Source organism: Pelophylax lessonae, assembly GCF_965119305.1.
Source record: "Pelophylax lessonae genome assembly, chromosome: 4".
Classification (NCBI taxonomy): Eukaryota; Metazoa; Chordata; class Amphibia; order Anura; family Ranidae; genus Pelophylax; species Pelophylax lessonae.
Genome location: NC_138771.1, coordinates 601,329,242 through 601,352,619, shown reverse-complemented (window position 1 = coordinate 601,352,619; position 23,378 = coordinate 601,329,242). Strand labels below are relative to the sequence as shown.

Genomic DNA, 23,378 nt, shown 5'->3' with positions numbered 1-23,378 from the left:
GTAGATCAAATGTGTCAGCTATAAATTCTGTCACCTTTTACCACAGAGGCCTGATTTTAGGACATTTGCAAACCATTTGTAGGAAAGATCCCCTACTGATTTGACATTTATTGCACGTGTCTGTATCCCGCTCACCCATTGTAAAGAGACGCTATGGTGTATAATATGTTTGATGTAAGTATCGTATTTGTATCCTTTTGTCATTTGAAGCGATTACCGTGCCTACATAGCTCTCAAGCACCTCAACCCATAATTCCTCTGTCAAATCAGGGACTATACTCAACCAGCGATCCCTTGCCCTATAGCATTGCCTACACACTACAAAAGCCAATGCCGAATAGTATTCAGACACCAGCTTAGTGTAGCTGTCCAGGTTTAGTGAGTACTTGAAGCCTTATGCCTGAACCCGGGAAAGTGGTCTGTATACCCTGGAAACCAGTGGCGCAGGTTGGAGGTGCCTCTTGGCCTCCAAGTTTAACAAGCTAGAGCAGATTGTATAAAGGTGCAGGTAAACCTTTGACACTCTGGTGGCTCCCGTGGGATCAGAAAAACCTGATCTATGCCTTTCTTCTCCTGAAACTTCTTCCTTACCTGCATGGAGATGGAGGGAATTCCATTTATCCTCATTGCCTCAGATTGGCATCCATCAGGCACACCATGGGCACAGCCAGACTGTCTGAATTGACTGTCCCAAAGGTTGCTTTTCCATCCTGCTTCTCCATCACTGGCTTTAGTGGCATGAAAGGAGGGGTCCGAGCGCTTATGCGTATACAATAAACAATAATGTGGGTGAATGAAAAAAATCAAAAAACAAGCAAGGACTGCTGCTGACTAATAAGTTGTAGTGCCTTTAAAGTGAAAAAGATATGCGAGTCAGCGCTGCCTTCTTACTATTACACTATAAGTGATAAGTATCTGCTCAATGTGATAAAGTGCTAGGTGCAAATCTAATAACCATCTGAAACAATACAAATACAATGGTGTAAAAAATTCTAAAACTGAATCAATTAATTGCATAAAACAGGTGCTTGCTGTGCTTTCCAATAAATATATTTTAAGATAAATAAATCAATAAATCAGTCCTTCAATAGTGCAAAAACGTGCTCCAGTGCGACAATTCATATACAAGGTGCTCCAGTGCGATAATTCACATCAAAGTTCTTGTGCTCCCCTTGGGTGACCCCACTCACCGTAAAGATGTAAATATTGCGCCTTAAAAATGGGTATGTGATGGGCTTGGTGATCCCTCATTGATCATGTATCCACTGGATAGCTTGAAGTTCCAATGGCTATGTGATTCTCATTTAAACAAACAAGAATAGCCCACCATGGTGAAGTATGTACTAACCGTTTATTGTGACATAAAGAAAAACACTTACAGATTTGCAGGTAAAAAAATAGCAGTCCGGTCTGGTGGACGCTGCTCCCGCAGCGTGCGTTCCACCGGCCGGAAGTAGCAGGGGACTGACGTCACACGCTCTCTGCCTCGCTAGACGCGGTGTTTTGCCCTCCTATTGGGCGTTCTCAATAGCTATTTTTTTACCTGCAACTCTGTAAGTGTTTTTTAATGCAATGCATTAAGGTAAAACCTGTTTAGGCATCGATTTTGTCCCCCCTTTATACTTACCTGAGCCCTAATTCAATCCAGCGCTGTGCAGGTCTGCAACACTTCTCTCCCCTAACTTCTCACTGGCTTTGCTGGGGAACCGGGAGCCATTGGCTCCCAGTGCTGTCAGTCAAAGCCAGTGACTAAGGTGCTGGGCAGAGTTCTGCTGTCTGTGTCAATAGACGCCACAGCAAGACTTGGATGTGAGCATGCATGAATGCCCCCATGGGAAGCGACAGAGAGGAGGAGCCAGGAGCAGCGATGGAGGACCCGAGAGGAGGTACAGAGCAGGTAAGGTGTATAGATGTTTGTTGTTAAAAAAAAAAAAAAAAAACTTCCTTTACTGTCACTTCAAGACCGTTAAGCAGGGGGTCTCCATGTGGTTCTTCCCATCCAATTCCCTAAGTTTCTGTGGGATCTTAATTTGGTTCTCTCGCTTCAGAAGCTGCCGTTTGAGCCCATTCCTCTCTCTACTCTTACCTACAAATTTGTATTCCTTTGTAGATGGTTGGCTTTTTTTTTTTTTTTAATACGTTTTTATGGTTTTACATAGGGACAACTTGGTGTTATGGGACAGTACTTTCACCCTGCCTAAGGTACTGTATGCCTTTTATCTTAATAAGGGTATTGTTCTTCCTTCCTTTATTGTCCTGCTACAGTCCATCAAAAATATATTTCCCTTCATTATCTGGATGTGGTTCAGGCTGTGGGAGTCTGTCTCAGCCTATGCTTCTTTTGGACTGATTCAATTTTTTTCATACCTGGTAGACCCCAAAGGGCATCCCAGCTTCTCCTCCACCATTTCTAGATTGCTCTTGTAGACCATTGTTCAAGCTTATGGTCTTGAGGACAGCCACTTCATTTTCCAGTTAAAACCCACTCTAATAGGTCTGTGAGCATCTCTTTTCGGCATCAGGCAACTGTTTCTAAGATTTGTAGGGCTGCCAATTGGTCTTCTATTCAAATGTTTTACCATCTGATGCCAGTCTCATTTGATGCCAGCCTCAGCCATGAGGTCCCTCAGGCAGCTCTTTAAACTACAAACAGCCCCCATTTCCTGTTGTTTGCTTAGCACCAGTTAGCAGTTTTTGCTGTCTTGTTCATCCCTCAGTTTGACTTTTTTTGGACCTCCTGAGGGTTTAAAACTTCCTGTATCTTGCGATGGATAAAAAAATACGTTATTTTTTTACTCACTGTAAAATCCTTTTCTGGGAGTCCACCATTGATGGACACAGGTCCCACTTCTTTCATAGTTACATAGTAGGTGAGGTTGAATAAAGACAACAGTCCATCCAGTTCAACCTGTGTAGGTGTGTGTGGCTGTAATCATCTCACCCCTGAATGTTCTGATCCTTGAGATGTACGTCTAGTAGTCTTTTGAAAGCCACCATACTACCCGCAGAAACCACCTCTTGTGGTAGAGAATTCCACAATCTTGTAACCCTAACAGTAAAGAACCTCCCACGTTGCCTGAGGTTAAAACGCTTCTCCTCTAATCGCATTGTATGACCCCGAGTCCTCATGCAATCCCTTCGACTGAACAGCTTTTTTTCTAAGCTGAGATCCCCATTGAGATATTTAAAAATTGCTATCATGTCCCCCCTCAAGCGTCTCTTCTCCAGGGAGAATAAATCAAGCGATTGCAGACGCTCTTCATAATCAAGGTCCTCCAATCCCCTAATTAGTTTAGTTGCCCTTCTCTGGACTCTCTCCAGCTCCAACACATCCCTCATGAGGACTGGCGACCAGAACTGGACAGAATACTCCAAATGCGGTCGGACCAGAGTTTTATTAAGTGGAAGGATTATAGTCTTATCTCTGGAATACATCCCTTTCTTTATGCATGCTAATATTCTGCTAGCCTTGGCAGCTGCCGCTTGACATTGCATGCTGTTGCCTAGTCTATCATCCACCAAGACTCCCTGATCTTTCTCCATTTTTGATTCCCCCAAGGGTTCCCCTCCTAACGTGTATTGCGCTTTTATGTTTCTAGTCCCCAAGTGCAAAACCTTACACTTCTCCACATTAAACCTCATTTGCCAAGTCGTTGCCCACTCCGTTATTTTGTCCAGGTCATCCTGTAGGATATCTGCTTCATGCTGTGCAGTTATTGCCCTGCCCAATTTTGTGTCATCTGCAAAAACTGATATCGAACTACTGATCCCGTCCTCAATGCTGTTTATGAATAAATTGAACAAGGTTGGTCCCAGGACTTTCGGCTTGTAATACTGCTTTGCTACAAAACTGGTATGCTGGCAGTGGAAGGTGTTACAGTCTAAACTGCCCTACAGTTTTTTGTTTGCCAATGTCCAATCCACATATAGGCAGCAGTATATACCAAAGGTTTAGGTCTTCCTGTGTTCCTCAGTGGACCCCAAGAAAAGGGTTTACTGTAAGTACTAAAATACTATTATTTCCTAGTTACAGTCCAGTTTGAAGAGCAGAGTGCTTACTAAGAAGTATCAGAGCTTGGAGCTGATTATTTGAATGCCCCCTCTCTCTCTCTCTTTCTGTAGGACCCCTACTTGGACAAGTTCTTCACACTGGTCCAGGTCTTGGAGGAACAGAGTTTCCCGTTCCGCCTGAAGGACGTCATCATTTCAGAAAGTAATGTGGAATCCGAACTGAAGAGTAGCATGGGGAACCTACGTTTGGCTGCTCTCGGTCCAGCAGTTTGTTTCTGCCATCAGCTGCTGGATAAGTTGATATTGCTTATTGTCCGACCCCCTGTTATCGCAGGACAGATTGGTGAGTCCAGTTTTGTTGTCTCTTATTTGGTTTCTGCTCTAAAGCGGAAGTAAACCCATCGATTTAACAGTTTTGAATGTAACTGTCACATTGGTTGTGCTCTCAAACAAACTGTCAAACCATCCAATGTCTGGTGTCATAACTGATCACATGTGCATCATCATGGCAATTAAAGACTTAACGGAGGCCAAGATGGCAGCTTCCTTGGCTGAAAACGATATAAGGGTTTATTTCCACTTTAAAGAAGGTTTTTCAACGAGAGCTGTTTGTTTTTAGATGTGCTGTGGATAAAGAAAAGACTCATCTTCGTTGCTCAACTTTTCAAGTTGGCCATAGACGGTTCGAATCTCAGTTGGTTCAGCAGGGAAATAGGAAGCTCAGGACAGCTGTACCTGGGCTATAAACCAGTGATTTGGGGACTAGGGTATAAAGGACTGAACACCAAACAATTCTCCTAAATGAGGAATACATTTTTGATGGAGGTGAAGACCTGACTACCTTATGGCCCACCTCACTGCAACTGTCCTGTGTAACTCTATCTAAATCTTTTTTTTTTTTACATTTACATACAGTTGGAAAAGGTTGGAACCCCTGTTGAATCTTTATAACCTAGTTGTAGAGATTTACCTGTCACCTCATCGTTTGGGGATCCGGGTCACTTGGACGGGAAGTGGGGGTGAATATCCTCAGCAGGGATACGAATAGCAATGAAGCTTGCTTTTTTTTTTTACTGTATTTTTTTGTTTATTATTGCTGTCTGTTTCAGAGGTTTTCCCTTGTTTGCTGTCTATGTAACCACTGTTACAGGAACAGTAAATGAAAGGAAATCCTCCTTAATGGTGGCAATAAAGACCATAAAGAGACTGTAACCCTTGTGCATTCTATCCAAAACTAGATATAAGTTTTGGGTGGAAACTCTTACAAATACCCAGTGAAGAGACTGAAGAGACAGTGAGGAAACAAATTCTCCTACATAGGTTGTTTATCTACAGTTTTCTCTTTTTTCAAAGTGCTGAATTTATAAGCTTTTTTAAAAGTAAAGGAAAAAGGGTGGCGGAGAGCTGAAGTTACACTCTGCAGAGCTCAGTTAGGTGAGCTCTGAGAGCTGATTGGAGGAAAGGAACACACCCTCCACACAGCACACAGGAACAGAGCGGATGGCTGTCAAACTGCTGGAGCTCCCTCCCCTGTCACCATTTTTTTCTTGGTGTCAGAAGTGACTCATGCTGATAGAGGAACAAAGCAGCAAACAGAAATTACACTTGGTGCTTCTAATTGGGACAAGTACACATTATAGAGGGATATGCTTTGTTCATATTTCATATCTGAGGTTTACAACCACTTTAAGCAGACATTGTCACATTGCCCATTCAAGGCAAAGTGACAGTTTCTCTGGAAAGATTCCCATCCACTTACACTCATCTTATCAGTGATCTCTCACTGCTTCTTCCTCCTTTGCAGCCATTCCATTATCATCCCAACGCCTGAAACTTCCAGGTATGAAGGAGCATGTGACCTCCTTCCATGTGACAATACATAGGTCAAGCAGCCAGTTGCAAGGCCTTGGCACTGCCGTGACCAGGGAAGGAATGTTACCACTTCCTTGGTTGCCAATGGCGCTCGTTCTAATGCAGGCAGCAGAAAAAGAAAGTGGCTGCAAGAGATTACTGATAACGTGAGTACATCGGGGTCAGTCTTGGTCTTTTCCCGGACACTGACATTTTGCCCTTCATAGGCAAGGTGACAGTGTCTCCTTACCAGTACTGCTACTTAAAGGGAACCTGAGCTTTTCCGATGAAGTGCAAAGCAACAGGTTCACTTTTATAACCGCTCCAATAGCTGCATATACTTGCCTTTGTTGCGTTCCTCCTGCATTCACCGTGCGGGTGCTTGGTGGGAAGCCCTGTGTAAGCTTCAAGCCAAGACTCATCCTACCCCAAACTGACAGTGCTGTGCGTCTGAGTGACCAATTACCAAGCACTAGTACTTTCACATGAAATCATTGATAGTGAGTCACATGCTCCTCCATACTTGGGAGTACTAGGTATGACACTTTACCTATATAGAGTGATGGTAAGTATTAGCAGCTGTGTGGGCCGACACTAAAGAGAAACTGTCATTATGCACTGCATGGGTAAGTTACAGAATAACTTTGACCTATACAACGTCTTCTTATTTTACCCATTAATTCATTTGTTTCTTCTCTTTCAGTGAATTTGGGCCGGGTAGCTTTTGAAGTGGTGGCTCTTCTGGTAAGCCAGATCCATCGCACTCTGGAGTCCTCTCAGGATCAGCACGGCAGGAATGCCCTCCTGGCATCCTATCTCCACTATGCCTTCCACCTGCCCAGCGACATGCCGGCCCAGCTGCACAGCTGTAAGTGTCAGCAGTAGTGCTGCTTGAAATGGCACATGCCATATGTCACTGCATTCACAGAACTTGGAGGTTACTGATGATGATTATACATGTTTTAGCTTCAGGAATTTTGTTAAAAGGTTATTGCAGCTAATAAACTATGATGGGTGAAGTCATGATCATGGTGAAATCTGATGGGTGAAGTTATGATCATGATGAAATATGATGGGTGACGGACCTTATTTGCCAAACAAATAAAAAACAAAACCTGAAAGCCCTGCAGCACTGTGTATGCAACACTGCCATCTACAGGTTCGAACTTTGTACTGCACTGTAGTCATCGACTTTTAGCTTTGTTTAGCTGAAAACAAATGTTTTTGCTAAATGTGTTTTTAAAAAATCCAATATAACTCTATGGAATATTTATATGTTTTAGCTTTCTGCCGTACAGGTAGAATTGGAAATCAGAATTGGGCGGGTGCAGCAATATGAGCCAATCTAGTCTCTATTGTTTTGCACAGTTTTGTCAGTTTTAAGCTAGCCATACACATTATAATTTGATTATACAATCTCATTTAAATGTACCAACAGAAATTTAGAAAGAGGGCTTACTTAAACATTCTATTGCAATCAGCCCCCCACACTGCATAGTTATTGGTAAGTCAAAAGCAGGTTGTACAGTCAGATTGTAACGTGTTTCTAGCATTAATACAGCAAATTGGTGCAACGCAAATCACATAACTCTAAAATGGTAAATGCAATAAAATTGCACTAAAAATTAGGTAAAAGAAAGTCCATAAATAGTAAAGTCCCATACACCATCAGAAATCCACAAGTAGTGCTGAAAGTGTGTATGGGACTTTACTATTTATGGACTTTCTTTTACCTAATTTTTAGTGCAATTTTATTGCATTTACCATTTTAGAGTTTTGTGATTTGCGCTGCACCAATTTGCTGTATTTATTCTTATCTGGGTTGTTACACTGTGTACCCGGGTCGGTGTTCAGCTTGCATTTTGGTTCTTATTTCATTTTACTGCCAATTTTCTGTCTGCGCTGATTGTTTTCTGTTTATTATTGGTGTTTCTAGCATTAGGGGTTTATTTTTGCCATTTGTGATCTGCGGCTTTCTCATGCACTCATCATTGCACAAGCCTGATCCTTTCCTCTGCTCTAAAGGAAAGAAAAAAAAAAAAAAAAAAGATTGAAGTATTAGGTATACTATACTGCTCTAGTATTTCTCTCAGTGCTCACATTGCTCAGCATTTAGATTTCATTTGATGATGAGTTCATATTCCTCCTGCCCCTTGCCTTTTAAAATACTGCTGGTGTGGCAACCTAAAATCTAGCTTTAAATCTTCCCACAACACCTTGAATGGCCATGAGAGCCAATTATGGGTGTCATGCACTGTACAGTGCAATCTAATATGTTTTCAGGCACTGGGAGCTGAAAGGGCTTTAGGCATCGTACAGAAGGAAAGAAATTGCGTAAGAACCTCAGGAGCATGTTGTTTTGGATCTCATTGAGCTTCTGGCTAAAACCTCTCTGTATCTGGGTTCCCCACTCTGACTACCTATGTGGTTACAGTGATGGTGTCACCCATTTAAATTATTTTTGTATTCTAGAGAATGCTGCACATGTAGTGTGACTCTTTAACCTAATTTCACAGTGACTGAAGCAAAGTCCCAGAAACAAATAACCAGAAGGTGATTGTTCCAGCAGCCTTAACCTGAAACTAAATGATCACTTCTTGATAAAGAAAAAAAATCTTGCTGCTCTGGTATTGATTATTGTAGGTGGATTCCAGATTGATTGTTCTTAGTAGTTGTGTGCAATTTTATTAGTTCTTGATTCTGGGCAGGCTTTCTTATTACTTTTCATTTTTTTTTTTTGTTTTCCTAGCACTGGCTAATACTTCCGCTCCTACTACTGTCCATTCAGCTACTCTCTCCCGTGCCACTGGGCGGCCAAGTAGCCTCAACCTGTCCCGCTGCCGCAGCATTAGTAACAGTAACCCCGATCTGACCAGCACTCCGGGATCAGCGGATGATGAGGAGGTGCTGAAGATCATGGGAGGGAAGGTATGATTTGCTTATTTTAATGCTAGGTGGTTTTCTGTTTGTGTGCTGAATTCTAAGGCTACCCACAGACACACGATAGCGATTTTTGTTCCGTCTTCCCCATTTAATATCTCCAGTGATATGAATTACCATCAACATTTGAAGGTATCTTGTACTCACCTTTGCAGTCTGTATCCTCCAAACAGCAGTCATCCTAAGATGTTGTTCAGCTTATTTCTTCACACAAGGGCACTGGACTTGTATGGAATCCAGGAGTTTTTTTTTTTAATAAGAAATGAGGGCAGAGATTTAATTGGTAAGAAACATTTCCTACCCCAGCAGGTGAAAACAAATGTGAGGGGCTTGGCTGATGGACTGAAATGACAGATAAAGAGGCAGATTTTAATTTTGGTGACATGCCATTAACTGGAAACTTCAAACTAGCATGAGCGCATGTTAGATGCATCGAAATAGTAAACCAGTAATTAGCCCAGATTATATTCTAGTGGGTTCCACCAATACTGGTATTCGTGCCGATATGAAGCATTTGTACTAGTGCAAATGCTTTGATACCTAAAACTGATACCTTTGTAGTGCAATTTGAGCCCATACAAAATGAATGGGCTCAAGTCGCACTGCAAAGAATCGCTTGTGATTTGAACAGGAAGGCAGTGCAGTTCTTGTCCGAATCACATTTGGTTTCTCGCACCGCTCCTGTCTGAACCCAGGCTTTTTTTAGTGACTTCAGCCTGGGTTCAAATCGTACCGCAAAGGTATCGGTACTTGGTAACAGCGAGCAGGGCCGTGAATAAGGGAGAACCACCAATCCTCCTGTGCAGGGCCCGGCCAGCAGGGGGGGCCAGGCAGCAGGGTGAATTGGATGTGGGCAGGGAGGGTGATCGATGTGGCGGGGGGTCAATTATTGGAACCAATTCTCTGTATGGCTCTCTCTGCAGCAGCTGAAAGCTGGGTTCTTCTCTTCTCCCTCCTGTTGGCTTTCTTCTGCTGAAGAGAGGACCATACAGGGGATTGATTCTAGTAATTGCCCCCCCCCCCCACCACATCAATCACCCTCCCCCTGCACCATATGTTTCCCCCTGTTGCCCAGGTCTCCCTGTGTCCTTGATACCCGCAATGCTGCCGGGCTTCCCTAATCTCCTTCCTGCCAGCAGCTGCAAGCACACAATAGGATCCTTCAAGATGGAGATTGGGGGAAGGGTCCGATGTGCATTCATAACTGAATTATTGGCTCTATGGGGCCCTGTGTCAGGTTGTCTGTATGGGGTCCCATGGTTTCTAACAGCAGCCCTGTGGGGGAGTACTTGTGTACAAGTAACGGTACTTTCAGGTAAAAAACGGTATCGGTGCAACCCTAAGAAATGGGTATTGTCTGAGACTGTGGTCGGAGAAAGTTTAGGTTCTAGTTATCAACAATGTATTTTGTTTGATATTAGAACACAAATTAATAAATCATATACAAAAAAAAAAAAAAGTTTTAGATTTTAGGACAAATTTTTATGAAATTAGTTATTTTCTAGAAAAGAAAATGAATGAAAAAGAAAGTCATCAGCAGTCCATAATAATAAGTGGGCATTTTTAAAGTCTACCATCCTGGTGGCAACTCAATAATAAGTCAGGGAAATGATTAAGAGTAAACGGAAGTAAAACCATTGTGGTGTACTACAAAGGGGTAAATTAGATAGTAGAAGAAAATGATCAGCATGAAGGGAGATACAAGGAAACAGAGAGTGTAGTAGATAGTGAAATGTATTAAAAAAAAAAATCTTCATCCACGCTATATAGCGCGTTTGGATGAGTTCCCCTGCTGGGTTATTGTACTGGATGCAGCTGCTGTTCAGTTAACAATTTTCCGCCTGACTCCCTTGATTTTTAGTTGAAAGTATGCTGGACGGGAGGGGGCCAACAGGACCAACCAATAAGCGATTTTCAGCCTGTTTATTAGGAACTGGCCTAAATTTGAACCTCAATCTTTGTTATTGATGTTTGATTATGTGCTTTTTATTGTTTTCCTTGCAATACCAAATTATTCTTGCATACAAATATGTGTTTCTTTTCTGTAGAAATGTATTTTTATATGCCTTTATATCCTGAGCCTCTTTCACTAGCTGAGCTTTGTTTCTTCTGGATTTATGTCCTGGGTTTGTTTTCTCCACTTCCAATGATCATTGTATTGGGTGCTTTGCCAGTCCTCACCCCTTTATTCTCCTGGGCATTCTCTCTCCTGCAGGGAATTGATCGCTCTCATTCTTGGGTGAACTCTGCTTACTGTCCAGGCGGTCCGAAATCGGTGCAGCGCCGGACCCAACCCAGCTCCAACACGGAGCTCAGACAGGTGGCACTCCCCTATACTGTGTTATGCATGTGCCAGCCTCTCTCTGCATGCCCTCTTCACCTGTAGCTGTGTAGCCATCTCCTCCTTTATCTGTAATCCATTGTGACATTTCTAGTCTTCGTCGTTATCCTCAGGTGTACCAAAGCCTTCAGGGCCCCAAAAGTTATATGTTCACAAAGTTCAGTGACCATGTATGATATGGGCTTCACATAGGAAAAACATGACCAACATTGTATTTGTTAGCTCACATATGGATGAAGCTACGCCATTTCTCTTTTGTTAATTGGCAGACACAGCTCCTGGTCTTCATAACCATTGCGTTATACTGCCCCCTACAGCAGTAGGACACTAGGCAGAAAAAGAATCTGGCTATGTTATGGGCAGTCCCAGGGGGTATACTCCCTCTCCCTGCTGTAGGTAGTTTTTTTCTGCCTAGTCAGGAGTAAGGACCTAGTTCTTGCTGGGATCTCTGGACCTGGCAATTTTTTTCTTTTAGATAGAAATTTTTTCTCCTGGATTTTTCCTGTGAGTCCTACAATCAACTGCCGGACTGGGCAATGGGCTGGATAATATAGATCCAGTAGCCTGCAAGTTAAATGCCTCACGAGGTCGCATATGACCAGGTCTTGGCCCGAGTCGCAGCGTTACTTCTGGCCAACAGCCCCCCATTTCGATGGAGAAGGGTTCTGTCTGGAGCGGTGCCAACCCGTTTCCTGGTATGGTGAGTAGCTGTCTCCCCCTGGAGAGTTTTGGGGTGGAGGTGAGCCCCTCCTTGGGACAGTCGGACCCCCGGGTTCCCTTCCTTCCTGTCAGGAAACCCCCCTTTCATCTGTCCCCCATCCTACCCCCCCTCCACTTATGCTGGGGCTGTTTGGGTGGTCTGGTCCACTTCCTGGGGTGGGGGCAGGACTCTATACTGGTGATGGGGGCTAGGGGGGTGCGCCGTCGGCGACCGGACGATTGTCTGTGCTGGGGGGTTGAACCTGGTGGGGGCACCTGCCAGGGCCCTCCGTCCTGCCTGGGTCTGTCCCTGAAAGCCTTGTGGTGCCGCCATTTTTTGTAGCCTGTGTGTTTCTATGCACGGTGGCCATGTTTGTGCAGTCCGGCGGCCATTTTGCAGTGGTTTACCATTGAAAATAGCGGCGGCCATGACAGTGGAGCCCTGTGGGTGGCGATTTTAGTGGTGGGAGCCCCTCCTCATCCCCTGGTGCTGACTCCTGGATCTTTTTACTTCCTGATCGCCGTGCGTGCAGTGCAGATTATCCTGGTGACTGCAGGTGCCTGTTTCTGCTGGGTGGTGAGTCTGGTGGGGTTCTCTCCTGCTCTGCTGAGGATCGCTTGGTGCTTTGTGCCTGGCGACCAGGTGGTGCTGCCACTGCGGTGGGAAATGTCCCTTGCAGTGTTTTACACCTTTTTCTGGGGTCCCCCTGGTGACTCATGGAGTCTTTGGAGCACATCCCCCCACCTGATCCCCTCTCTGAGGCCGCGGGGCCCTCTGCGTCCCAACCATCCATCAATGCACTGGCGGTGGTCCTGAAGTCCTTTGTGTCCCAGCTGGAGAAGACTTTCGGACAACAGGCGAGCAAAAAGCACCCCCGCCTTCCTCTGCCTCACCTGTCTCATCAGATCCTGAATCTGATTCAGCCGCCACGGAAGTGGGTCACGTTGCTGGGTCGGCGACCAAGCGCCCCAAATCCTCAGATAGTGAGGGTGATTCCTCCACATCTGCAACCGCATACAAAAAGGCATTGGTGGATGCACTGATTGTATCTGTGCGCGAGACCCTAAAGATGAAGGACGTAGCTGCGACGGAGGCGCAGGTTCCCTTTGGCACTCACAAGCCATCCAAAGCAGCAAAGGTGTTTCCTTTCCCCGCCTATTTTAACAAAAGTGTCGCTAAAGAGTGGAGACAACCAAAGCGTTCCTTTGTGGTCCCTAAGCGATTTTCTAGGCGTTACCCCTATGAGGAGTCCCTTAAGAAGTGGACTGTTCTACCGGTGGTTGACCCTCCGGTTTCCAGTTTGAACAAGGCAACCATGATTCTGGTTGAAGAGTCCCCGGCCTTTAAGGATCCGGCTGACAAGAAGGCGGAGGCCGTGGCCCGCAATATGTACACTCTGGCTGGTACGCCATGACCTGGAGGGAGAACAGCTCCCCCCCCTGCCTTTGCTGAGCTGGCTGTTCAAGGGGCTGTAGTTTATCTGTAGAGCCTCTCTGGATGTGGCTCTCCGTTTTGGCAGTGGTCCTTCAGCGTGTCTTCTGGCTTAAATTCTGGTCTGCGGACAAGACTTCTAAAAAGACCTTAACTGGTCTACCCTTTCAAGGAGATCTCCTGTTTGGAGCTACCCTGAACGACATCATTAATGGTCTCACAGGTGGAAAGAGTACCTTTCTTCTGCAGGCTACTAAGAGCAAGGAACCTTGTCGTAAACGTGGCCCTCCTTGGCTCATAGGAATTTTTTTCGTCCCTCAGGGTCGACTGACAAGGACTCAAAGCCTTTCATTGCCTCCTCTGGAGGATCCAAATGAACCTTGTCAGGCAAGCTGAGAGCTGGCTTCTCTCCTACCTGTATCGGAGGTTGGGGGATGTCTTCACTGGTTTCCGGATCCGTGGACTCCCCTGGTACAAGACAAGTGGGTCCGCGGCAAGGTTCTTTCCATCCAACTTGCGCCTGTCCCCGGACCACTTACAGGGTCTGTTGGGGCGGTACAAGATCAATGTCTTGGAACTCCGAGCGGTCAGACTGTGTCTGGGCCATTGGACGGATCGTCTTAAGGGATACTTAGTGCGCATTCAATCAAACAATGCCAGAGCCCTGGCTTATGTCAAACACCAGGGGGGCACAAGAAGTGTCCTGGTGGCTCTGGAGGTAGCCGGCATTCTAAGGTGGGCAGAACGGTTCGTTCCAGCCCACTCCACCATACACATTCCCGGGGTGGAAAACTGGAAGGCGGATTTCCTCAGTCGGCAGGGGTTGGACCAAGGGAAATGGTCCCTTCATCTGGAGGTGTTTCATTAGTTGTTTCTCTGGTGGGGCATCCCTGAGGTGGATCTGTTGGCTTCCTGGCTCAACAGAAAGGAGCAGAGGTTTGTGGCTTAGTCACAGGATCCTCTTGCGGACGCCACAGATGCGCTGGTGATCCAGAGGGGTCAGTATCATCTGATTTATGCCTTCCCTCCTATCATTCTTCTGCCAAGACTTCTACATGTCATCGAGGCAGAAGGGATTCCGGTCATCTTAGTGGCACCGGACTGGCCGCGTCAGGCTTGGTATACCAGTCTGGTGCGGCTGGTCGCTGATGCTCCTTGGAAGCTTCCTCTCACTGAGGATCTGCTGTCCCAGGGACCTATCTTCTATCCTGCTTTGAACGCCAGGTGCTAATGGATAGAGGTTTATGTGAGTCGGTGTTTCCAATGCTGTTAAAAGCTAGGAAACCTACTTCTAGGAAGATCTACTATTGTACATGGAAGACGTACATTGCATGGTGTGAGTCTCTTGGGATTCATCCTCGCTTTTGTTTGGTGGCTCGGATCTTGACCTTCCTTCAACGGGGGGGTTGAGCAGATACTGGCCTTGAGTACTATCAATGGTCAGGTGTTGGCCTTAGCGGTCCTTTTTCAAGCGGCCCTTGGCTACATAGTCTCTGGTGCCTACTTTTCTTCAGGGAGTTAAGCACTCAGTCCTCCAGAAGTCTATTTTTGAGAATCTTCGTGAGATTCCCCTGCTTACGCTGTCCCAGAAGGTTGCCTTTTTGGTGGTTATCACCTCTGTGTGCAGGGTGTCGGAACAGGCCGCGTTATCCTGCCAGTCACCTTACCTGGTGATTCACAGAGATAGGGCGGTTCTTTGCCCCCTGTTCGTCATTCCTCCCAAAGGTTGTTTAATTTGAATTAAGATATTGTGTTGCCTTCCCTGTGTCCCAGGCCTAAACATCCGAAGGAAATTGTCTTGCATGCCTTGGATGTGGTCCGGGCAATTAGGGTGTACCTGGCAGCTACCGAGTCTTTCAGGTAGTCAGACTCACTATTTGTGCTCACTGATGGGCCTCGGAAAGGGTTGTCCACTTCTTCTGCGACCAGGCCTATTCCATCAAGGGTCAGGTTCCTCCTTTCTCTGTTAAGGCGCACTCAGGCGCTTAGTGCCTCCTGGGCCTTCAGTGACGCAGATTTGCAAGGCAGCCACCTGGTCGTCGGTGCACACTTTCGCAATGTTTTATAAAGTGGATGTGTTGGCTTCTGCGGATGCTTCCTTTGGCTGCAAGGTTTTTCAGGCTGCTGTTTAGAGGACCTGATCCTTTTCGAGGGTGTATTGTTTTTTTCAGGTGGGCTCCAGTTGTTTTGGTTGAGCTCCTGTTGCCTGGTGGGCTATTGTTTAGCCTTGGGAATTTTTTCACTGTTCCAACCCCTCATGTTTAACATTGCTTTGGGACGTCCCAATGGTTAAGAAGATCAGGAGCTGTTTCCGTCAGTGAACGAAAGAGAAAATGTGATTTTTGACTTACCGTAAAATCCATTTCTCTGATGATCATTGATGGACACTGTACCCACCCCTCTATGGAGTTGTAATTCTTCGGACACTGCTTGTAACTAAACTGAGTACCTGTAGCAGGGAGAGGGAGTATACCCCCTGGGACTGCCCATAGGCGTAGCCAGATTCTTTTTCTGCCTAGTGTCCCACTCCTGTAGGGAGCAGTATAACCCAATGTTTATGAAGATCAGGAGCTATTTCCGTCAATGAACATCAGAGAAATGGATTTTACAGTAAGTCAAAAATCCAATTTTTCATACTTGGCTAAGCAGTCTCCAGGGCCTGCCTACTCCTCTCCATGTTTTTGTATGAAAATGTAAAAGTTTCCATTCATTACTATGGAGATAGGTCCGATGTATGTGCTGCATGGAGCATGTGTAGCACTTTTGTGCGTTATTGCACATTATTCGTATCCATTATATGTGTTTAAAAAAAGTTAGTTGCACTCCAGTGCACATCTATAGTATGTTGTAGCACGCATGCATTCTATCACACAAAGGTACATGGATGCACATGCTCTGTGCATTGCACAGACTGAAATTGCACACTTTTTTTTTCTTGAATTAAGGTGCATTAACAGGCCATTCAGAATAAAAGGACTGCCTAGCACAAAGCACCTCAAATCAGAAAGCTTGCTGCATTACAGAGCATTTTCATTTGGTCTGAGGATCCCTTTTTAAAGCAAGATTCAGTTTTTCTGTAGTTTATTCTGCATGTCATATGGTTGTCATTCATCTGTCTTTCTTGTTTCTAACCCCGCCATATTTCCTACTTCCACCTTCTCTTCCATTTACCATCAAACTCTTCTACGGCCACCTTTTAACTTCTCCATAGAACAATGAACGAAGTCCAAATCGCATGTCCACTTACGTGGAGGGAGAAGTGTCCTCCACCCAGCCTCGCCTCACTGCTAAAAAGGTATTTGCTCTGGCTGTTTGATGCGTGTTATGGTTTACTGTAGCTTAGGTCTTTGTAATGATGCTGAACTAGGACTGGAGGGTTCCAGGAGCCAGGTAGCCAAGGCTGCTAAAAAAAATAAAAATACAGCTGGCAACTAACTCTTTTAAACCTTCCTGTTGAGGAGAATTATATAACACTTATTTTTAAGTAACATCTAACTAGTGATCAATACTGCATGTGAGCTTTACCCATTCACTTGCCTATTTATAAAACTCTATCTGTTACTAATATGATGTGTGTTTTTAGAAAATGTTTCTTGTTTTCATGTTTAACTTGTAAAAGTTCAAATGAATGTTAGCAAGAAATACTGACAAGTAGTAGGATGTATCATTCCTTTTCACCAGAGGGTGGCACAGACAGGAGGAGCTATGGGACATGGAGTCTGCCCCTCCCACTACAGGGTGACACAGACAGAAGGAGCTGTGTGACACGGAGTCTTCCCCTCCCACTATAGGGTGTCACAGACAGGAGGAGCTATGTGACATAGAGTCTTTCCTTCCCACCACAGGATGAGATTACACTGGAGGAGCTATGTGACACAGAGTCTGCCCCCCCCCCCCCCATTAGAGGGTGACACCACACAGGAGGAGTTGTATAACATGTAGTCTGCCCCCACGGGGTGACATGGCATCTGTTCCTCCCACCACAGGGTGACACAGACCGAAGGAGCTATGTGACGTGGAGCCTGTCCCTCTTACCACAGGGTGACACCACGCAGGAGAAGCTATGTGACATGAAGTCTGTCCCTCCCACCACAGTGTGACACAGATGGGAGGAACTATGTGACATGAAGTCTGTCCCTCCCACCACAGGGTGACACAGATGGGAGGATCTATGTGACATGAAGTCTGTCCCTCCCACCACAGGATGACACAGAATGAAGGATCTATGTGACATGGAGTTTGCCCACTCCTACCACAGGGTGACACCACCCAGGAGAAGCTATGTGACATGAAGTCTGTCCCTCCCACCACAGGGTGACACAGATGGGAGGAACTATGTGACATGAAGTCTGTCCCTCCCACCACAGGGTGACACAGACAAGAGGAACTATGTGACATGAAGTCTGTCCCTCCCACCACAGGGTGACACAGAATGAAGTAGCTATGTGACATGCAGTCTGCCCACTCCCACCACAGGGTGACACCACCCAGGAAGAGCTATGTGACATGGAGTCTGCCCCTTCCTCTACAGGGTGACACAGACAGGGGGAGTTATGTTATTTGTAGTAAATAATGTCATTGTGACACAGCTAGGTAAAACATGAGTATTTGGTAGCATATGATGTTGGTAAGTTTATTCTTTATGGCTGACTGTGGCTTGTTGTGTCTAGCTGTTGCATGAAGAACTGGTCCTACAGTGGGTGGTGAGCGCCAGTCCAGTGCGAGAAGCGGCTCTGAGTCAAGCTTGGTTCTTCTTCCAGCTCATGGTAAGTGGAGAGATAATAGAAGAACACAAGGGGCAAGTCAAGAGAGTGTCTGCCAAGTATGTGATGAACAGAAGGAGGTGGATTTGTCTTTGTGTAATATGGTTTCTCATAAAACTTAGCCTTACTACAAACCCGTTCAAACCAAGTCAAAGCCTCTTAAAGCTGAATTTCAATAATTCAGCCACTTTATAAAATGGTCGGATTACTTTGGGTTAAGTCCACCGACGTGTATGCCACTTCGTGGACTTCTCTTTTTTTTTTATTTACATTTTTAGTGAGTGCGGGAGCATAGGTGACTTTATACCGATGCTGCACCTTGTGGTCTCAGCTCCAACATCTGCAGAGTCACATGCAGCCACTCTGCCCGTCCGTCCCTCCATCCTCGCAATCATAGATTGCTTTGTATTTTGGGAACTCAAAGCCTTCTGTGAATGGACAGCAGACAGGAAGGGGCAGGTAGAGCAGCTACTCTGTGAGAAGGAAGTATCTCTCCTGCCAGAGTGCTGTGAGTATAACAATAGCTGTACTCCCAGCACTCAGTATAACTGTCAGTTTTTAATACAAGAGATAAATCAAGAGGTTGTATACACCTCCTTGGACTTAAAGCAGTAATCTCCCCCCCCCCCCCATGTTTTTTTCCCACTTGCTTGTAGTGCTCTTCAAAGCACATAATTACCAGTGCAGTGAATACAGTGTTATTCCACTGCAATATGTTGTCTGGGTGCCACACTACGGGTTCCAAGCTGCCGTCTTGTATCTCTTCAGTTGGCTGCTTCTTCTGGGTGTGGGCAGCCACTTCCAATGACCTGCACCTCTCAGGCCGCTTTGTGTGCTGATTCTGCAGCCTCCTGGGAGATGTTATGGAAGTATCCCAGGAGGCTGCAGGAACATGTACACGTCATTCTGGCCTAGGCTGGAATGGTGGCAGGGTCTGGACTAAAAATACAAACAAAATGTAAAAAACATATCAGGAAAAAAAAAACAAAAAAATGTACCACAATTCTGCTTGCGGTGGGGAGGAAGGGGGTGTATTAAAGTGGAACTAACTCCCTTTTGGGAATATAGTTCTGCTTTAAATCTTAGTAATCAGCAGATTTGAGAAAGTGGCTGGAGTTTAGCTTTATTATCCTATGCGAATACAGACTTTCTGAAAATCTCATTTAATCACAAGTTCCTCCTTTCACTTTATTACAGCAGTCCTCCTGCTTGGCTTTGGGTTGCTCCTCAATGCTGCATTGTGGGAAGGTGCTGATCCTTCTCTTCCCATATCTTAGAAGAGGTGGGACTGCATTGAGAGTTTGCAGCAGTGTTTAGAGACAAATTGTAAAATAAAATCAAACCTATTCAAATAAAACTTTTGTGAAGTTCTTCTTTAGTTTTGGTTGACATTATTATATGTACCAGATTCATAAAGAATGTCTGTTTTCCCCATCCTCAGACAAAAAGCATGTCTCTGCACCTCCATAACTCCGAGCGACTAGACGCCCCCAGAAAGCAACGTTTCCCAGAGAGATTTGTAGATGATATATCCGCCCTCGTGTGCAACGTCTGTACGGAGATCGCCAGCCGATACCTCAAGGTTCCAAACATTCCAATCATTGATCTTTTTTTTTTTTTCTCTCTTTTTTCCCTTTTCTGAAGTATATATTTGCATATAATGTTTTTTTAGTTTCAAGAAGTTTTCATGAAAAGTTTTATTATACAAAACATACAAACAGAATGAATTCAGAGGTATGTATTATTGTGCAATATACAAAGGCAAGATCTGGGTGCATATGCATGGTGCTGTATATTGTCGAGATACAAGCCTCAGGATGATCCTGTAAGTCAAAATATTATAGACCAGATATTGTGTAGCACCCTGTAGTGCATATATTGACTCATGAGTTTGAGGATCCGGTGAGAATTCCATATTTAATGTCATTTGGTAGCCAGCAATGTACAGGAGCAGTGAGTTTCCCACACCTAATAAACATATTCTGAGTCAAAGAGAGGAGGGGGATCCCGAACTTGATAATCATGAAACAAATTTAATTATTGGATAGTGAGAGCTCCATATTGGGATCCAAGGAGTGAGCTCCCAAAACTTGGTGGGGAGGTGTTGAAGGAATTTCTTCCTCCTTTAGGGCAAAATTGGCAACAATTTGGCCCATAGGAATTGTGATAGCCTCTACTTGATGGACTCCAGTCATTTCCCGAGCCTTGTTAATCATGTGTATATATACGTCTTTCTCCCTGGACAGGATACTGAGCTGGCTGAACGCCTAAACAGCAGTCTTGCTTTCTTCCTCAATGATCTTTTGTCCTTGATGGATCGCGGCTTTGTGTTTGCCCTCATACGCTCATATTATAAACAGGTAAATACATAGTAGAATCAATGGCATTTATCACATTTGTTGGTTTTTTCCTATCAAAGAGTTCTTTAATAGAACTTCGTAGAAGTTTTTAGAGATTTATCCATCCCTCGCTTAAAACTATATAGAACATCTCTTAAACTGGTTTAGATGCATTAATGGGTCTTGCAGCGAAAATAGCAGTGTTTTTATTGTCAACGTTTTTCAATAAATCTCAGTTTATCTTTCTCAAAAAAAAGTCTTGAGAAAGATGGACTCAGCTTCATTGAAATGTTGACAATAAAAACACTGCTATTATTGATCTTCCTTCTCTGCAAGACCAGTGAGTTTCTCTAAACCGGTTTTGGATTTTTGGATTTATTTCCTTGTTGGTGAGCACCTGGGCATTTACTTCAAACATAAAGTGCCGTGGCTACCCCATATATACAGTGAGGGAAAAAAGTATTTGATCCCCTGCTGATTTTGTAGGTTTGCTCACTGACAAAGAAATGATTAGTCTATAATTTTAATTGTAGGTTTATTTTAACATTGAGACACACAATAACAACAAAAATATCCAGAAAAACTCATTTCAAAACAGTTATAAATTGATTTGCATTTTAATGAATGAAATAAGTATTTGATCCCTTATTAATCAGCAGGATTTCTTGTAGGGATCGACCGATTATCGGCAAAGACGATATATCGAGGGCCGATATGCACTTTCCCTGATATATCGGAATCGGCCTCGGAGGTGACCGATATTGCCAATATTTTGGTTAAATGCTTGTACCGGAGTGATGCCTGCAGCTAGAGGCATCACCCGGTACCAGCGTTCATAGCCGACGGTCGGCTGTCTTGTAATGACAACCGATGGGGCTGAGAAGCCGCTCGGCTGTCATTACAAGAAGCGGGAGGGGACGTCCTCCCGCCGCCTTCCGCAGCTCGCCCGGGTCTTCCGTCCTACTGGGAGACCCGGGCAACCAGCCTGCACGGCCACCGAAAACCCGATCAAAGTCGCTTCGGGTTCTGTTCGGGTCTCCATGCAAAAACCCGTGAAGTGAAGTGAAGTGATGCCAGATCCCTCTACAAAAGTACCTGTCAAAAAAATAAAAACATTTTTAAATGTACAAAAATATCAGCCCATATCGGCCGATACCGATATGCATTGGCCAAAATATCGATATCGGCCGATTACTAATTTCTTGCTTCCAGGTGTCTTCTATACAGGTAACGAGCTGAGATTAGGAGCACTGTCTTAAAGGCAGTGCTCCTAAACTCAGCTTGTTACCTGTATAAAAGACACCTGTCCACAGAAGCAATCAATCAGATTCCAATCTCTCCACCACAGCCAAGACCAAAGAGCTACCCAAGGATGTCAGGGACAAGATTGTAGACCTACATAAGGCTGGAATGGGCTACAAGACCATCACCAAGCAGCTTGGTGAGAGGGTTACAACAGTTGGTGTGATTATTTCATAAATGGAAGAAACACAAAATAACTCTCAATCTCCCTCAGTCTGGGGCTCCATGCAGGATCTCACCTCGTGAAGTTTCAATAATCATGAGAACGGTGAGGAATCAGCTCAGAACGTCACGGGAGAATCTTGTCAATGATTTCAAGGCAGCTGGGATCATAGTCACCAAGAAATCAATTGGTAACACCCTACGTCATGCACGCAGCACCCGCAAGGTCCCCTGCTCGAAAAGCTCATGTACAGGCCCATCTGAAGTTTGCTAATGAACATCTGAATGATTCAGAGGAGAACTGGGTGAATGTGTTGTGGTCAAATGAGACCAAAATCAAGCTCTTTGGCATCATCTCAACTTGACGTGTTTGGAGGAGGAATTTTACCTATGACCCCAAGAACACCATCCCCACTGTCAAACATGGAGGAGGAACCATTATGCTTTGGGGGTGTTTTTTCTGCCAAGGGGACAGGACAACTTCACTGCATCAAAGGGACTATGGATTGGGCCATGCACCATCAAATCTTAGGTGAGAACGTCCTTCCCTCAGCCAGGGCATTGAAAATGGGTCGTAGATGGGTATTCCAGAATGACAATGACCCAAAACACACTGCCAAGACAACAAAGGAGTGGCTTAAGAAAAAGCACATTAAGGTCCTGGAGTGGCCTAGCCAGTCTCCAGACCTTAATCCCATAGAAACATTGTGGAGGAAGCTGAAGGTTCGAGTTACAAACATCCGCCTAGAAACCTTAATGACTTGGGAAGGATCTGCAAAGAGGAGTGGTACAAAATCCCTCCTGAGATGTGTGTAAACCCTGGTTGCCAACTATAAGAAATGTCTGACCTCTGTGAATGCCAACAAGAATTTTGCTACCAAGTACTAAGTCATGTGTGAAGGGGTCAAATACAGACATCCCAAGTCTCCCGCGAGGTGCGGCTGCGGCTCCCTGACACCTGCAAGTGCCGCGCGATATCCCAGCTGTCTGTGTCAGCTGTCAGTACGGAGCCGATGCTTCCTGTATAGTTCCGGCTCCATCCTGTCACAGGACGAGTGATATCAAATGCATTCCGCCTGTGAGGAGACCAAGGGATACAGGAAGCATCGGCTCTGCATGCTTCCTCCAGCGCTGATCCTCACATTTTCCGCCAGCAGTACCAGTCAGCATTTCCTGCCGGCAGTACCAGCCAGCAGTAAGTCACATGTGCTAGGGGTGCAACTAGCCCCCAGAACATAATTGTAAATATCCCGACATGTGCAGTGTTTCCGACTCCTACCACCATGACCACTTCAAATCACTGAAGTGGTCATGTTGGTTAGAGTGTTCCTTTATTATCTCTCAGTAAACCTCTGTATGATGATTCCATTTCATTTGATCATCCTCTAGTTGTGTTAAATTGGTGTAAGGGGGGGGTGGAATGCCACCTTCCTGAAATGAGTTTGCCACCTCCCTGAAATGTGTTTTTGCAGGTTGGGATGTCTGCAAATACTTATTAAAATGCAAATCAATTCATAGCTTTTTTGAAATGCGTTTTT

At 44.9% G+C, this 23,378-nt stretch overlaps 1 protein-coding gene across 7 annotated transcripts in view; it reads left to right on the top strand.

Annotated features, from left to right (window-relative positions):
• Nucleotides 1-23,378, top strand: part of DOCK6 (dedicator of cytokinesis 6) — a 274,954-nt gene that overhangs the window by 203,825 nt on the left and 47,751 nt on the right. For 5 of the 7 annotated variants that reach the window (XM_082257262.1, XM_082257260.1, XM_082257261.1 and 2 more), the window contains 8 exons: nt 4,123-4,354; nt 6,566-6,730; nt 8,612-8,790; nt 11,018-11,122; nt 16,486-16,569; nt 17,945-18,040; nt 19,479-19,619; nt 20,284-20,397. In XM_082257262.1, coding sequence (XP_082113388.1) covers nt 4,123-4,354; nt 6,566-6,730; nt 8,612-8,790; nt 11,018-11,122; nt 16,486-16,569; nt 17,945-18,040; nt 19,479-19,619; nt 20,284-20,397 — 1,116 coding nt within the window. The remainder of the gene's footprint in view (nt 1-4,122; nt 4,355-6,565; nt 6,731-8,611; nt 8,791-11,017; nt 11,123-16,485; nt 16,570-17,944; nt 18,041-19,478; nt 19,620-20,283; nt 20,398-23,378) is intronic. The other 2 variants (XM_082257264.1, XM_082257263.1) reach the window with 2 other exon arrangements.